Here is an 18574-nt window from a genome sequence, read left to right on the forward strand (position 1 = left end):
TAAGTATTGGAGATCTTTTCTGCAAATAATTGATATGGGAGTAAATACATACTTGGGTTCTCACAGAGATGCTACACTTTCTCCAACTATCAACTATTTTGATTCTATTGCTCATAGTGGATAGAAATCCACCGGCATTATAAAGACTTTGCAGAAGACGAGACAAGAGCTTGGAAGTTTTGCTCTGGCTATAAACTCTAAGATTAAAATCCCAACCTTAGCCATTTGAGATAAAGTCATTAAACTTGTGCTGACTTTGTTTCATGTTTCACTTCTTTACCAGTTAAAAGCAAACTCTTGAACAGGGTTTGGTCAGATTACGCCATGGATTCCATGGTCTCCACTTTTCTGAAATTTAGTGTGAAACTTTAGCAATATAGATGTTACTTAGCACCACTGAACTTTAGCTGTGATGGTTTATTTCTTGCTGCTTTGGCAAGGGGCGGATTTCAATTTAAATGTTAGCTCTTGCTTTGATCCACTTTTGTACTTAGGCCTAGGAGCATTGATTTAGTTTGTCGGGAGATAGGTCTTTAGCCTAGGTTAGATAAGGTGGGTATCGAATAGAGAGTGAAAAGTAGCGTGCACCATCTTAAAAATAAGAAAATAAAACAAAAATTAATATAACATGCTATAAAATATTTTTTTCCTTACATTTTCATGATACTTGCTAAGTTATCAAGAATCTCTCACAAAGAGGTAAGACCCCGGTTTGTAGGGAGATACACAGAGTTTTGTTGTTAATTTGGAGTCGAAATGGTGAATTTGTCCTCGATGATTTATAAAGAATCTCAAGTTACAAACATTTCAGGAAGGTTTTGGGGGAAGCAAAGCATCATCCTACTTTGGATATACTTATTATTTTTCTTTCTTTGTAAACAGAAAGGATTATATCTCTTAAAAATGAAGCATGTTGTAACTTGGATTTGAAAGATGTCTATGTTCTAACTGCAGAGAAAATATCAACTACTCATTCAACCTTGACAACTTGAAGAATATAAAAAGTATCAGGATTTGGAAAATAAAATAGAAAGGGGGTGTTTTTTTTTTCTTTTTTTCGAGACGGACCATAAGGGGTGTAATTGGATAAGATAGATGAGGTTTCAGCATTTAGGGCTGACTTGCTTAATGCAAACTAGAAGTCTGAGAGTAGTCCAATAGCATTCCTAAGCATTTCCTCACTCCTAGAAGAGCAACAGTATGTAAAGTCTCTTAGAATCATGGTCCACCAAATTGAAGAAATTTCCATTTAACAAAGGAGCAAATACAATGGAAAATTAACATAAGCCACTTTACTATGTTCAAACTATAGACTTACAAGTTGGGAACAACAAAATAACAAGACAGACAAATTCTACTCCAGTTTTCTTAAATGCCCATTTTCTTTTAGGTTGGAGCAGCGAGGATCTAGCAACAACAAAATTGAGCCTCTCCACATGTTCTCCAAACTTTGATAGGAAGTTAGGGTGAGAGCCTCAAGCCATGCTAGGTGCACTTACACAAGACTGTCCAAGGAACATAGTATATGCTGTATGCGAATAAGAGAATAAACACCCCATTCAAGATGTCAGACCAGGGTGTCACATAAACCAAAAAGCACACCAGGAGCAAGCAAATCAATAGCATTACCACTAATAAAATGCTGGTTTTATAGTATCATACATAACTGAGACCCTTGCCAACATAATCATCTATAATTACTGATTCATGCTCAGAATCACCAGTGTCCAAGTATATATAAATGGAGCAGTCCCTCATAAAACTGGCCTGGGACATCCTCATGCTGGCTCTGGTTTAGATCCCATGGCTCGAAAGAAAAAGGACAGGAATTTTAATAATAATGATAGAATATATGAGGAAATCTTGAGAACTATGGTTCATAATATGCTCTTCTGTGTGTTGGTTCTGAAGGAGGAACCTCAGAAAAGTTTCTTAAAGAGTTTTCAGAGAGACCCAACATTTCCAGCTTGTATTCTCTTGTCCCATCCTCTTCTTCCCTCTTCCTTTCTTGTTGGTTGGCCCTGGTACCTAGGGCTTTTTATTTATCTATTGATGTATTCATGTTCTTAATGGATCAGTGAAGAGCTCCCCATCTCTATATTGATGAAGGGGTCAATATTGATGAAGGACGACAACGGTCCAGCCCCATTTGCTGCCTCGTCCTGTGAACAAACAAGTCCTTGGATTTGATGAATCCTGGTAGGAATCCAATCATTGTCATGAATGGTAACTGCGCCACAGCATCCTTCCTTCCCAGTGAAACCATTGCCATGGTTGTTGCAGGCTTATACTTGGCCAGCGTACTCTCTTTAGGCCCATTGATCAGCAACTTCAAGTTCTTTGCAACCACCATTGCATGTCTCTGTGCAAAGAATCCTTGTTTAATCTCCTGCCCGCAAAAACCAATTAATGTCATATGGATGGAACATAGATAACAGTGGAGAATTCTTTTCAAAGCTTGATCTTTGTAATTCATTCCCATCAAATTAATTCTCAAAGGAAGTCCTTTGAGATCCTTTTTACAACTTTGGTATCGGAAAAAATTCCCTCCATTTTGTTCTACGTAAATAGATATGAAGGAAAGCAGCCAAACACCCTTGTGACACAGATTGTGCAACTTGGCAAACAAAGTTCATTTAATTGAAACTCCAAGAAAATAAGGACTGGTCCTACTATATATAACTATCTGATAATACTGCATGTATAAATTTTTATCATAGAAACTACGTTAAGAAGTGGATAACATTCAATTCCAACCTGACAGAACAAGGGGTGGGAACACATATAGTAAAATAATATTAAAACTAATATATTTATCAAATTTGCAACCGAATAGATTGAAAGACAATTTGAAAGAGAAACATTAAATGTATATTTATACGTACGCATGTTTGTATAGTATGTATATATGAATGTGCATATCTATTTCTCTATTTCTGTGTGCATGTGCAGGATGCTCAGTCATCTAACGGGGGGAGACAATTTAACGATAAAATGTGAGAACATTCAAATCATGTGCAATCATGCAAATTTGAGTTTTATGTAATGACAGGTATGGCTGTAGCTTATAAAGATGAACAGTAACATGGTAATCCAGCTAATCCAAGTTTCAAAAGGGACTTCTTTCGAAATTTTGTTTGAAGGCATATGTTTTGCTACTGAAAGAAAACTTATGTATGGCAAAATGTGTTAAGCCTGATGTTCAACAGGTCAGAAGAACAGATAGACATGTCCTCTAATTAAAATTAAATGGTAAACTGCCGAAATGCAAGAATGCTATAATGTGCTTGACATAAATGAGAGGTAGAGAGCCACACATACAGGAACATCAGTTATGTCTCCAATGGCAAAAATATTCTTTTGGCCTTTGACTCTTAAGTGCTCATCAACCATCAATCTTCCATTCTCGTCGAGGCAATCTTTTAACACAGAATTTTGTAGCCATGATGAACTTAGTGGTCTGTCCACGCAATAAAAGTAGCAATCAGCTGTTATGGTTTCTCCAGTTGAAGTTTTAAACACTCGATCAGCCTCTGATATAGAGTCAATATCAACTGACTGGTCCAAAAGCACTTCAACATTCTTTGATTTTAACCAATGCAATGTCTTGTTGGCAGCTCTCTGTCCTATAAACTCCAGCAATCTTGGTCCACTATGAACTAGAGTGACCTTCTTCTCTGGGTAGTCAACTGCAATCTCAGCAGCAAGTTCAACGCCCGTTGGTCCACCTCCAATGATTAGAATAGAACCAGAATTTTTTATCTTCGTATTTTCTGAAATTGAGATTTAGCTTATAAGAAGGGCATGGTATCGAGTATTCCAGATTTGCTTATACATAACAAAGTTGATCTAATTCCAATTGAATCTTCTGAACCATTCTGTACCAACCAGCTTAAAGGATAATGTTCAGAAGCTTCTCTCCTGAAGGAGATATACAACTGGTATTTAGCTCAAGATAAGCATATATCATAGATAAATCTCAATAATATGTGGGTTTCCCTGGACTTATATATACATTATTATGTTCATGTAAAAAATGAAGATAAGCAAATGCACACATGTATAATAATATGCATTTGTAAGGTGGACCAAACATAAATAAGCAATTCAAAATCTGATAGATTTGTTTACCGTACATCCTAATCAAAGAATTTGACATGGCTCAGTTTCTAGAGGGAAATTTGCTGTGCGCGTGAGAGAGAGAGAGAGAGAGAGAGAGAGAGAGTAAATATATTATAATCAACTAGCATTTTCCCAACTATTAAATAGAGAGAGAGAGAGTAAATATCTATGTATTAAAATATTTCTGTCATATTCGAACAAGCTCAGTTATGATTAAGAGAATTTTAAGAAGTGGCATGACATGCCATATTTTTAATGGTAGTAAAATAGATGTGCTTATGCATGTGTAATCAAGACATTTAATGGTTCATGAACCAGCAATTTTAAAAGATAAAGAGAGGAGATATATAAGAGCAATTAGTCTTGATTTTCATTGTTAACTTGTGGGATGGTTTATATATTTTCATGTTTGGGTTGTTGAGGTAGAGAGGCATTTGGATATAAAAATTCACATGGAACAAATATTGGCACATTTCTGTAGAACTGCTTTGTCTTATATCTTTCGTATTCTTATTCTTATTTCTTATATCAAGTCCAAGGGTATAATCATGGAATAAAAGAATTTCCTATCACCTATGTATGGTTGAGTAAAGAGGCGGGCCTTTGACACAGAGTAATGTTATGCGGTGGCACTTTATTCACCATCTAGCATAACAGGACTGAATAGGTGTGATTCTTGAGGGTCACGATCATCAGGTGCCACATCAGTGCAATGCCAGAAGGGGATTAGAGTTGCAATGTATAACATTCTTTAATGTAGCTTGGCTAACTGCTATGTCACTATGCCACATTAATGAACGTGATGCTGCGTTACTGGGAGGAAATGTAGATCAGAACCACTCAATTGATAGATTAGTAGCCCTAATCTCTGGTAGGTAAATCAGATGATAAATGAAGTATCTGGTCAATTCTGACCACAAAGAGAACTGATTATTGAGGACTATTAAAAATAGTTTGTAAATTGACTAAAGGCATTCTGGGAACTAGATGGCCAGATTTCATAAACACCGATCTTGTGCTTGGAATCAGAAAATTCTTGGCTATATTGAATCTGGGGTCCTTTGATGTCTGTTGCAAGCAAAATATAGAGCTCAAGTTTGAAATAGAAATCCAGTTCTAGTAAAACAATATGTAGGGAACCATTCAAGGGAAGGAAACAAGTTGCACTTTGTTCCATGATTCCCAAAACTTTTGATGCTTCAATGTGACTAACGGACACTCAAAAGTATGAATTTGATTTTTCAAGTGCAGTCCATTGCCGAAGAGTCTTGGGTGTTTTACAATGTCTATGAAGATATATTTGAGGTATAATAAGGTGAAAATGCAAGCTTATAAAGCTTTATACAGGATATGGTTGATGCCTTGGATACATCCTAATAGCCCTAGTGTGAGGAACTGCATGGCCTTGTGTTTATTCCCACATTACTGTGCATTGGCTGAGCAGGGCCAAGGATTTTAATTATTAATTTTCTAGCCAGCACTTTTGAGGATGGTATTATAGCTGACCCATGTCACTAGAAGATACTGCAACACAGGCCTTTATGGGGTTGACCCTAAGCCAGTCCTGCTATTTTTCATTGGACCCTTTCCCTAGCAAGGGTGTGAGCGTCTAAATAGGGAGAGTGTGTGATGACACACGTGGGCACCTGTGTACAGTCTCATATTGGTGTGGCTTAACGAGGTTTTCTGTACTTACGAAAGGCCAATGGCCCCAAACAATATCTTTTGGTCAGCCTTTTTGGATGAGGTCCTAAATCTACACCTAGAGTCGATAAGATCTGAGTGACATATAGGGACAAAAAAATATGCGCTAGTGCTCTTGAATCACTTTTCTATGGGGTTTTGGTAGGCCTAAGGCTATAGATCCCAAATTCCTTATACTAGTCAGGATGACGATAGGGTCCATGTTTTAAGGGAGAAATTCAGTTTATTAATAGTTTTGCTAAAGTTACATCATCCTATCTTAGTAAGAGAGTAGGTAATCTAGTTAAACTAGAACTGAGTTGAATTAGATAAAGTTCATCAAAACTGATAAGGATATTCTGGGGTTACAAAACTCAGGAATTACTGGCACTTCTATATAGTGTTTGGATAGGCTATCCAGCAGACAGAACCGGGACGAGGGTGGAAAAATGTTTTGCTGTGAATAAAATTTTCGACCAAAGGTGTCTCTGTGAAGCATGATAATTTTCAAAAATACATGTGAAGAAAGCAAACAACTTACATAAGTACATACCTTCTTGAAACTGTTCAAGCCTGTCTCTCCTGCATCTGGGAGTGTTAGTTGCATGACCAGTAGCTATAACAAGATGTTCATACACCACCTTACGACCCTCTGCAGTTACCACCTCCGTTTCAGTAACATTAATTGCAGAGGATGTGATTATTTTTCCATTAACTAAGTAATCAAAATGGTTGATTATCGTTTTCTCTGCAACTGATGGCTCCACTTTTGATCTCAAGTTTGCCCAGGGGATCTCAAAGTATTCCTTTCTAATAACAGAAGAACAAAGGAAAACTATTAAATACACCGATGTAAGATAGAAATTAAAAGCCATATACAAGAAATTTTTTACATTTCTAACTTACAACAACACATTATGATGTGCTCTCCATGGGGACAATTGAGTGGAACATAAAGAAGAGGAACACAAAACCTCCAATACGGTCACATGCAAAGAAGATCAGCAGATGCCTCAATTGCTAGTGTGTAGAAACAAAATAATAGTGTTGAAGGTCAAATTAGAAAAGGCCTAATGAAGCTGAAAAAAACTGCGAGCAATTATTTGTAAAAACTAACATTGACTATTATTCATCTCACTACCAGTATAATGTATGTTTTTCCCACTTTTTTTTCCTCACTTTCTTTGAGCATAATGGTAGAAGCCAAGGTACGCCTTCTTGGTATCAGGCTCCGAATAGGTGCCACCTTCTCAATATATCGGTACATCTAGTATGAAGGTTGGTTCGGCATACCGAGTATTGATATGTCCTCCATACCGTGTACTGTACTGGTACCAAATTGATATGGTACGGTATAATCTGTACCGCTCAGTTTATTGTGCTATTGCATAGGACATAGGTGGAAGCACCACCTTTCTGAGTCAAAATTAGAATCCCTCCCCAGCAAAACCATTCAGTAGAGAGGTGGCAAACACATGACTAATTCCCCATTGGCAAAGAATATTGGTACATGGAAAACTCCTTAAAAAATTCCGGCCATTTAATCAAAAAATCAAAAAATCGATGATTTTCTAACCACTCATTTCCCAAAACCGGATCAAAATGGCTTCTTGAAACAACCGCCAATAAGATGATGCCCTAATTCGCAACAAGAAAGTAACTTTGCCATCAAATATCACCAATCCATTCCCCTAAACCAAAAAGAAGCAAAGAAAAGAAGAGGGAAAGAGATGCTTACGGATCGATGAGGACCACATCCGCGTAGAATTGGATGGTCTTGGCGAGAAGAGCACCCGCGACGCCTCCGCCCACCACGACCACCCTCCTCCTCTCGTACCGTCCCACTCCAGTCATGGCGGCCGACGAAGACAACATAAATGGAGATATGCCCTCGCTAGGGCTTCCGGGTTTCCTGACGAACGAGGAGAGCCCGATCCCAGAGCCAGAAGCCCTTCCCCGCTCTCTTTATTCCCCCTTCTCTCCCTCTCTCGTCGGGAGGGAAGAGAGAACGGGGTGGTTGGTGAACAGAAGACCATTCGGACATGGAGAGCGCGAAAAGAACGCCGCTTTGTTTGGACGTCATGCTGCGTTGGGTAAATTTGGACACGTGTGATCTGTGCTTTCTATTCCAGATTATAGCAGTTTTCTGGTTGTGGGCCCGCCAACCCGTTCTGAATTTGCCCAAAATAATCGAGTCTAGATGATGAACTTTCATAATCAGACTAAATTTGAATTAATGTGGTTAAAATTTGGTATCTGGTTGGGATTTTGATTTGGTGTCTCCTTCTCTGGCTATGATGAGTCATCATGGGACGGACAGATAGTGTTGCTACTAGAAACCGGTCCGACCTACATGCAGTTGGTGGAGGTTGTTTGAGATCTTGGCTCGTCTGTCATCCAAATCAGAGAGATCAGATGGCATAGATGCATGCTTCCATGACGATGCATTGGTGGCTGCTACACTTAATCAACGATAATCTCGATGTTGAGCATCTACAAGTCAGCATTAAATGATAGAGGCACGACTCCATACTGTGTTCTGTTGCTAACTTCAATCTAAAACAACAACAACAACAAAAAAAAGAAATCCATCCACCAGAGCGCATCTGGTGGGGGATCCTCCAATGTCTAAGTCAAACGCAACTCTCAAAAACAAAAGGAGAATTAAAAGAAGCAAAAAGATAGGATAAGAAAGTCAAAAGAGAATTTATTTGGAGGGCCCCAAAAATACAACATTATATGCAAGGGTCGGATCCTATAAGCTATATGCTGGTTGATAAAACAAAAAACTATGATCTCACCCTTGAATCTCACTCATGTTTCTCGATCACAGGATTTGCTCAGGTATCGCATTTGTTAGGAAACAGTTACCTATTATGACCAAATTGTTATCAGCTATGAGAAGAGTTTCAAATACGGAGCACTCGCCGCATGTCTTTTTAATCGGCCACATAGCAAGCTTTGAGTAGTCAGCCTATAACTAGAAAGCAAGTTTTTATCGGTTGATTCGCCTTGTCAGCATACATCAGTTCCAAGTTATATCAGATATGGCTATAAAAACCTAATTACAAGCTTGTAAGATAAAGCCGAGTTCTTTTTCAGAACGGGATTGCAGTAGAGAGACCTAGTCTCGCAATTATCACTCTTCATGCAATATACAATAACTGTAATTGAGACGGCAAGCAATGCAGCCTACTGCCCCGTGTACCACATTGGACCTTCTCAATCATGACCATTGTATAATTCATGGATAGCTGCGATCAACAAATTGGATTTCTCTGGTTCAATGTTGAATTAGAGTAGACCCCAACTCCCTAATAGTAGCAAGTGCAATAGATCAAAGGCTATTCAAGACTTGCTTTGGATGATTGGAAAGAGTCTACAACCTTTATTTCTAATGATATTAATGGCCGTAGAAACTAGACCTTGGAAAGAAAACATTTTTAAGATTAGAGTTCCAATTTATGTTATGGTGCTATTTGGCAATGATTTTATCTTCGTAGTTCTTAAATTTTTTAGGACTGACGCAAGAGGAGGTGTTTATTTTTTAAATATGGAACTAATATTAATCTCATACAAATAGCCCCATCTTCATGAATCACATTAATCCCACGTGAAAATAATATTAGGTACTAATTTGATTCATAGCAATGCTCTGTGTTGGCTAGTTGTGGCCAATATTAAAAATGTTTTAGATTCATACAAAAATATTCCAAACCAAGATGGAATTTGGTATAAGATCCATGTGTTTTCATTGTTGAACCTCAATTAGTTGCTTAGATTTTAGTGGTGGTCGGTGACAGTTCATAAAAAGTTGTTGATTAAGAGGAGAGATTTTATTGGATCTTTAAAAATCTTTTTTTGTCATCCACTTCATATGCAAGACATGTTTGTGGATTATTTGCACTTTTACATTGAAATTTCTGGATCAACATAAAGATTCACAAACACCTCCCTTATTCTCAGCACTTTCAAACCCTTGTTTAGTTGCTAATTGATTGCAAATGAACATGCACTAATTTTAAGGGGGTTAAGAGGGATTTGATCTAGTATTACATAAACTCAACCATCATTCTGAAAAAAGTTTGTATATATTTTTATCTAGCTCTAAAATATTACTTTTTTGTCAAATTGATTTATCGCATTTTGGTCAAAGTATGAATCAACATCATCTTTTAGAGCCAAAAAAAATATCCAACAATTTTCAAGAAAGAGTGCATCAAAAATGGACCATAGTAATCTTGAGCATATGGACTTGGTTCAAGTCATTAAATTGGCATTTGGGAGAAACTTGTGTGGAGATAAACATTTGGATTCATAAAAATTATGAAACTTTGGCAGAGATATAAAATATTAGATAACTAAAAATTTGGAAAAATGATAAATGTGAGGAAGGAATTATTAAAATATTTATATAGTTATTCATTCTAAAACTGATATGATAGAAACAATGACAGCAATACAATAATGTAAACCGCTCCATTTAATATTCAAGTAGAGTTCCATCCAGAAAAAAGAAAATGACAGAGTGATGCAATATCACAAATTGCCCACTAGTAACATCTTGCTCCTTCTCTCTTGGGCACAAAAGACCATATTCTAAGTACATAAGAAAAGTTATATCAACTTATAATTTTTTACCTGTTTGTTTTATCTTCCATTCAGCGCATCACTCAAGAGAAGAAATAGGATGGAAGAGGGATGTGAAGTATGCATTTTGGGAAGCCTAAATGTCCATCTCTCTCTCTCTCTCTCTCTCTCTCTCTCTCTCTCTCTTCTTTTATTTTGAAAAAATCTCCTCCAAATTAGATCTTAGATAGCTGTGGATACTTCCAGTCTTATCTCGAAAGTGATTATGTTTGTGGGAATGTGGCTCATTGTCCAGCTCTGAAAGTGTAAGTTCTTAATGTAGATTAGGTGTGTGGATTTGAAAGTAGAGGTTATGAGTGTGAGATGCAGGCTTAGTCATTTTTTTTCTCCATTTATTGCTAAATGGAAGCACTAATCCCAGTTTAGATAGCAATATTAGTCATGATTACATTCGATATAAATTAAAAACTCTTCTTCTTTACTTTCATGCATTTGTTTAGAGAATTAACTAGCTGTAGTTAAGAGCTCCAACTTTATTTAGAGATCAAATAACCAACAGTTGTTTAGTGAATGATGCACACAACTGAGCATGAAATCCTTTTATCTAGAATAACTCTATTAAACTTTTGTCTTTGAACAATTCATTAGCATAAAATTAATGTCGATTTATACTTTCCTTTCATAAAATTAGCAAAACATAATAAGGCACTTACTCATTTAAGTCCGGTGGAAAGCAATCTTTCAAACTATTTATTTTTAATGCACTGGTTAGAACATGCACTAGTTTCATGCTTGAGCCTCCGCCCAGATATAGGCACACCAAGGTAGCTCTAAGATCAGATATGCTTTGTGATCCCCAGACACTCTCTAATAGCACACTTGATCCGAAGCTTTACTTTTGAGGGCTAAACAAGATGGTAAACTTGTAAAGCTTCACATTCTAGCCCGATACCAAGCAATATCCCTCTAGGATCCTCGTGAAAAGTAAGGCCATCCGCACCGAATCCCAACTCAGCAAGAGACAATCATATGCAAAAAGCAATTGCAATACCAGCTGGGCCCCTGGATTGGGAGAGTAGGCCTCAAAGGCTTGATACAGGGTTGCAGCATAGATCACTCGGGACAAAGTGTCAGCACAAATGATTAATAAATAGAGGGAGAGAGGGCAAACCCATAGAGGAGTGGAGGAAGTCTGTCAGGGTGTCATTGACCAAGATGACAAAGGATGGAGAGCAGATACAACCAAGGATCCAGCCGATCCACTTGCCATGGACCCCAAAGCACCTCAAAAAAAGCTAGAGGAAGTCCCAATGCATCCGATTGTAAGCTCTCTACATGTCTAGCTTGATGGCATGGGACTTTGGCGGACCGAGGCTCTCTTCAAGTTATGCATAAAATCCTAGGCAAAGAGTATATTGTCAGAAATGCTACCCCCCCTCCCCCTTACACAAAAGCCCCTTGCTCCAGACTAATAAGGTTGCATGGGCTTCATCCTAGCTACCATGATCTTAGCTACTGCCTTATATAGGGTCGTGCACAAGCTGATCGGCCTAAAGTGACTAGGTGTCGAAGCATTCAGCCTCTTCGGAATCAAAGTGATAAAGGTACTTTCATGAATCCAGCATACTTCTAGTGGCAAAAAACTGTTAGATAGCCTCCACTACCTCATGACGAATAATGGGACAGTATCTCATAAAGAATGGGGGCGGAAAACCGCTTGGCCTAGGCATTCTATCCTCTACCATCAACCAAAGTGCCTTCCAAACCTCCTCCATCAACACATCCACAATCAGGGCACCATTCTCCAAACCATAGACCACCATATCGGGAGGGAGGCAAGAGAAAGACCCATCCCTTCCAACCTATCCATCCACCTAGACCTGAAAAAGGAGAGAATCTTGCACATGCTGCCCTCCTCGTTGTCCTCATGGATTGGTGGAAGAATCCGGTATTCTTATCTTCCTCCTGATTTACCGAACTCTTGACTTCTGCCACCACAACACCTCCTACTATCGAAGGAGTGATGGGTGGATAATATCCTCCAATGCTCACTCACCTCAGCTAGTGAGAGCCCACCATCTTGGTCCTCCCTCAACTAAAGGTCAGATATGGGTGCCTCAACCTCCTCTAGCTCCTGAAGATGTTGTCCATATCTACCCAATTCCATTGACGGAGCCTTCTCTTGAGCAACTCCAATCTACATGTCACCTGGTACATAGCTTCACCACGCACTAAAATCCTCCAAACACCCTTCACAATATTCCTAGACTTGGGGTAGGAGATCCATAACTTCTCGAACTAGAAGGGAGTTGCGATAAGAAACAATAGACTCGGTGCAAATAAGCATAGGGTGGTGGTCAGAGGCAATCCGAGGAAAATGGCGCACCTGATGCCCAGGGAACCGCTGAACTCAGTCAACCATAGCAAAGCTCTGTCAATCCGTTTCCAGACCCTAGCACTTTTCAATCGGTTGTTGCACCAGGTGAACCTAGGTCTAGAGAAGCCGAGGCCAATCAAATCATTCCCTATGATGAAGTCATAAAATTCTCCAGTTCCAACTTTGTGAGAGAAAGGTATATTCTCTCTCTTCTCCTAAGGTCCCTAAATGTAGTTAAAATCACCGACCACTAAGATCATAATGCCTTGATCAATCATACAGGGACGTCCTGGAGCACTCAACGCTGATGTGCTAGCGTAGACACTAGATAAAAACCAAGAAAAACGTCCAATTTTAATATTTCCACTATAACGTACTGAGTGCAATCATCCATTAGCATCGCCTAACTCCAACGCACGCCCCCCACCCCACCCCCGCGGCGGGAGCAAGAGTGGGATAGTGTCTTCTCACCTCCAACCTCCACCCTTGAGGCGGTGGCCGGCGAAACCGGAGTTGCGCCTGAGTCCGACCGAGTTGGGTAGGTTGGGGCCTTCGGAAGCCCACACCCCTCCGCAATCACGGCATCACCAGCGGGTGGAAGGGGGGCCTGCGGCCTAGACGCAGTCGCCGGAGAAGAGGGCGGAGCACCGAGCGGTCCAATACGGGAGGAACGGGCCAGTCGACGACCGGGGGGGGTGGGTTCTGGCTCCCAGGTCGCGCCGAATCAACCGAACTATGACCCGACCAACGGGGTGGAATCACGATCGGACGTCCCGGGCGGGGGGCGACGGTAGCTCGGATCCGGGGATGAGCTTCACGGCTGGGGGGAGGCAGGCATCTCCTCCTCCGGCGCAGGCGGGCTACCCAAAGGGATAGCAGGTCGCGATGCCTCCACCAGGCCTCCAAAGCCCAGGTTTGGGCCTTCTCCGGTCCGTTCATGACCATTTGAGCCCGGATCGAGGACGGGCTTCTGGGCTGCTTCAGCAGTGACCACCCCGAGCCCATATCGTCCATCGGGATCTCCAATCCACTGGAATTGAACCCTTTTGGCGAGCCCAGTTCTGCAAGTGGGTCAAACTCGATCTAGGCCCGTCAGGGCGGGAGTTCTAGCCTGTAGACCTCTCCTTCTCCGGTGAGCGGCGGTGAGCCACTTTGGAGGGCTTCTGCCACCCGTCTGAATCCGGTAGAGAACTGGGCAAGCTCGGCCTGGGGGGTGGTGAGTTCGATCAGGAAGGGAAGGAGCCCAGCCCAAATGAATCCGGGGTTGAGTCAGACCCTCTCCTCAGACGATGCCCGCCCTTGGCAACTTGTGGTTGCCAGATCTTCACAGTAGCCAACCAGGGGCTGAAGATCGACCGCCGACCGAGATCCTTCTGGTCCGACTCAGCTTTGCTCAAGTTGGCTTGGCGACTACTTCGCTCCACCATCACTGGCTCTGGATTGGCAAAGTTTCCCTATATGGAGCAAAGGGGTGGAATCCGTCGCCGGCTCCGATGGAGAGCCATGGGAAGAGTTACAAGTTGGAAAAAGTTCAAGCAAATATGTTGTACATAGCTTACCCTATATGAGACTTGACTTTGATTTTATGAAACTATACCAATCATAATAGACTCTATACCATAATAGCTATCCTTAGCCGCATCCATCAGCTCAACCAATGATGTTATGTGCAGAACTTGAAACTAAAGCCTTTCTATAAAAATGGTGTAAACAATTTCATGCTTCCTAGATCAACATTGAATTGGATAAATTTAAGTTTAAATATTAAACAAATATTTTCTCAACAAAAACTTGCCCCATACCTAAATTGTAAAGAATTTTTTACGACTTGGTTGTAGAGGATCCATGGCTAGTAGCATATAAAACATAATTGTCATTGAGCTATCTACAATTGCAGATATGCATCTATCTCAAAAATATCATGGAATATTAGCTTTTTGTAGCATATAATGCTAAAAAAGCTAACTGTAATTGAAAAAAAAATACAAATACTAAACTAATGCAACCTCCCTGTACCCCCTCCTCTTTTTTTGTGCATGAATTTTTTTTAATGATTTCTCCATTTTTTTCATCGTTCTTATATTACGTACATACATACACGCATATATATTTATGTATGTGTGCAAATATATGTATATATTGTTAGTCAAGTTTAAATTATTTGACAATTCTTAAGTTAATTTTTTAAATTTTTCCATGATCTCAAAAGGCTTTTCGGGTGGCGTTTGCCATTTGACAAAAGACTGGATTTAACTAGAAAAGCTCAAATATTGAAGCACTATAGATTTTTTATTGATTTTTATTTTAGTCCCATAATGGATGTATTAATTCAAGTCTAATTACATTTACACCATCTCCAGCCAGGGAAATCTATATGGATTTTTGGGTTTTGGGGCTAAATACTATGAACACACATGGCTTGTTGTTGTAATATGTGCGGATGCAGTGTGGGTTGACTTTACATGTGCGTGCTGCATGTTTATAGTTTACTTTTTGGCAAACATTTTATATCTACAGTAAGTTTGATTTTTGGGTTACCGTAAGAGTTAATGAGCATTAATTTATAGGCTACTAGCCATCCAAGATCCTTTTATGGATTGACTCGCTAGGCTCTTCTTTTTTTTTTTTGGGCTAAGATGGATGAATCACACAAATCTAGTATTAGTATATTCCTAAGAGTCAGAAAGCGCTATGCTAGTTATTGGCAGCCTACAACAACTAAAGGTTGACCATTGGGCTAGCTATTGGCAACCTAGGACAACCTTTTGCAACAGAACCATCAAACTCTAAAGAGATCTTTCTACTAGGTCTTATTTGATTTTGCTTAACCACTAGATTTAAAACCATTGGAGGCTCTTTAATGAATTAACTCGTTAGGCTAGCTACCGGGCAATCTACAACAATTCTTTTTAATGTAAGTTCTAATTTTATCAAGATCTTTCTACTAGACACTATTAATACACATACATGGTTCTACTAGATTCTATGATATGGGCTCTTTCATTTATGACAATTGACCTCAACCAAGGAATGCTTTAGGGGTTAATGCCAAAATTGTTTTCCTATGGGAACTTGAATTCTAAGTAATCTATCTTGTTGTCACACATAACTCCAATTCCTAATACAATACAATATTTACAATATTAATTCAAATTAATTTAATTCTATCTAACTTTGGATGATTCTTTCAATATACTATTTTTAAGTTCATTCTAAACAATTGAAGGAATCATCATATCTCTACTTTCATGTGCTCATACTACAGTACCTGAAAGCTATTCAGATGGAGCTAGAATCAACTGTGCCTTAGAAGCATTCTCGCTATTCACTTGGATGAGAGAGTCAATTTTACTGTTTAAATAGTGCCTAGCACTAATCCGATCCAGGTATGTCCATTTGTTTTTATAATTTAATTTTTTTGAATATTTAATAAAACTTTATTTCAATTTTTGAACAGAATTTTTAAAGTTATATTTCTGATTTATGGTTAATTTTTACTAAATACATTTTATGTATCTGCAATTACTATTTAAGAAAAGAAGAGAACAAGAAAAAAAAAAATCCAGTTTTCAAATAGTCTTATGTATGATGAACTCCAGATCAACTACTTGATCTCAAAAGCTTAAAGTGTTAAAAAGAGTCAAACGAAGAATAAGATTGAACATTGATGTTGCCTCTTCCAGTGACTTATACCATTATTTTATATGCAATTGTTACCCTTCAAAGAAAACAATTGCAAAATAAAAAGGTAACCATTGATTTTGTGAATGCTCAGTTGCATGTGATGCCAAATATGATAGTTATATTTCATTGGCCATTTGGCCTGGCTTCTTTATTCCATTCTTGAGATATATGGGTCAAATGCTAGATGCAATTATTTTGCTCCAAAGTCCCAATTGAATTTTAATGCTATACCTACCCTTTATTGTATTTGACTGCCCACTCCTTTGTATCCTTTCACTATCATACAACATTTAACACCTATTCTAGTTTTCTAATTAAATATTCAATGGTTCATTATTTTTAAACATTCTCATGGGTTATTATCGGAGCACTACTAATTTGTAATTGTTGTTTCTTGTGTTTACAAGTTATTTTATCTTCTTGTGTTTGTATACATGTTAATCCATAAATATTTTATATCATAGATCATTCTTTTAAATGTTTTCCTATAGGATTATCCTGTTTCAGTGGGCGCTCTCCAATTGTTATTATTTAAAATTTTCAACTGCTTTCTAAGCATGACGTCCATCTCCTTTCATACTTAAATGTCAATGGTGTTAGTGGTTCTTACAATAATTAAAAGTTCTTCAAAAAAATATATTCAAGCCATGTCAATTAAGATGTTAACAAGCTCATATGCACCATAAGATGTAACAAATATATTTTTTCATGAAACAAATAAATAATATGTTTCTATCCTAATAAGCATTGTTTATTACTTGGTGTATCACCAATTTTCCATGGTAATTATTTACGCATGTTAATGTAACCAACTTACAATATTCATAGATTTATTATCATACTCAAAGTCTATTATAGAATTGTTATCATACTCAAAGTCTGTTATAGTTAAGCTTATATATACATTCTGTACATACTATGGCAAGCGGGTAATTTATATACAAATCAGAGGATTTTATTTTCTTCCTCCCTTGTTTTCCTTCTTCTTTCATCTTCTTCTTTTATCACACTATTATAGAGTTTCTTTTTAAAACCACCTCCAAGTTGAGACTATTTGCATTACATGGAGATAGTGTTCTTGTTGTGTACATAACATGAACCACAAATATATTTCTATAATAGAAAGAAAGGTGTTTTGTTTAACATATGAGATAGACAAGTTGGTCACGCACCATGTTTTTCCAACAAATAAACGTAGTCTAATGATAAAAGAAGTTTGATCAAGAATTCTCTGCAATGTGTGGTTTGCACTATAAAGTGTTGTGCAACACTGGATGATCATCATCAGAAGATGGACGACTATCAACAACAATATGTCGTACATGGCACAGTACTCTTCAGTGCAAACCACGCACCATAGTAGATCCTCGCTCCAAAGGTTTTGGCCACTAATGGTGGTCCCAGTCTGGACATCAGCAAGCCACCAACTCCACTCCTTGTTAGGTCTGTTATTTTTGTCATTTTATGCCATGCTACTTTTGTTTTTTTGAAGGGGGGCATATAGTGACAAACATTTAGACAATAAAGCTAACAAAGATGACATTGCTATCGAAAATAACCTATTCAGTTTCTGTAATTCAAGATAGAGGATGGAAGAGAAGGATTTAGATCCTATTGAGATTTCACCTCCTAATTATACTTTATTAGAGTTTGATAATGAGATGTTGCTTAGGCCAATTACTGATATTGAGATTGACAACACTTTGCGATCTACATTAGATGATCGAGCTCCAAGCCCTGATGGTTTCTCTCTGTATTTTTTTAAACATTTTTGGCCAATTATTTACAAAGATGCGTGCCTTGAAGTTGAGCAATATTTGAGTCAAATGTTATGCCTGCCTCAAGAAAACACTCTCTTATTACTCTTGTCTCTAAGAGGTCAAATGCATCGCTACCGTCTCATTATCATCCTATCAGTTTATGTACTGCCCTCTGCAAAATTATTGCTAAACTGATGGCTAAAAGAATGCTGCATATGTTACATCACTTGATAAGTTTGGAGCAGGATGCTTTTATTAAAAGCATAAGTATTTCTGATAATATTCTTATTGCCCAGAAAATTATGTATGATTTGTATAGAGCTTCGACCAGACGTAGTTATATGACAATCAAAATGGA

General features: G+C 38.4%; 1 protein-coding gene across 1 annotated transcript; it reads right to left on the reverse strand.

Moving 5' to 3' along the window:
- Positions 1 to 1237: 1237 nt before the first annotated feature.
- LOC103721006 (ferroptosis suppressor protein 1-like) lies at positions 1238 to 7833 on the reverse strand. Its single transcript, XM_008811018.4, has 4 exons — positions 7544 to 7833; positions 6359 to 6615; positions 3322 to 3773; positions 1238 to 2389 (listed from the first exon to the last, which is right to left on the reverse strand). Exons 1-4 carry the CDS (start codon positions 7678 to 7680, stop codon positions 2096 to 2098), a joined length of 1140 nt encoding a protein of 379 aa, XP_008809240.1. The 5' UTR covers positions 7681 to 7833; the 3' UTR covers positions 1238 to 2095.
- Between the last annotated feature and the right edge of the window lie 10741 nt (positions 7834 to 18574).

The sequence above is a fragment of the Phoenix dactylifera genome, chromosome 1 (genome assembly GCF_009389715.1).
Source record: "Phoenix dactylifera cultivar Barhee BC4 chromosome 1, palm_55x_up_171113_PBpolish2nd_filt_p, whole genome shotgun sequence".
Lineage (NCBI taxonomy): Eukaryota > Viridiplantae > Streptophyta > Magnoliopsida > Arecales > Arecaceae > Phoenix > Phoenix dactylifera.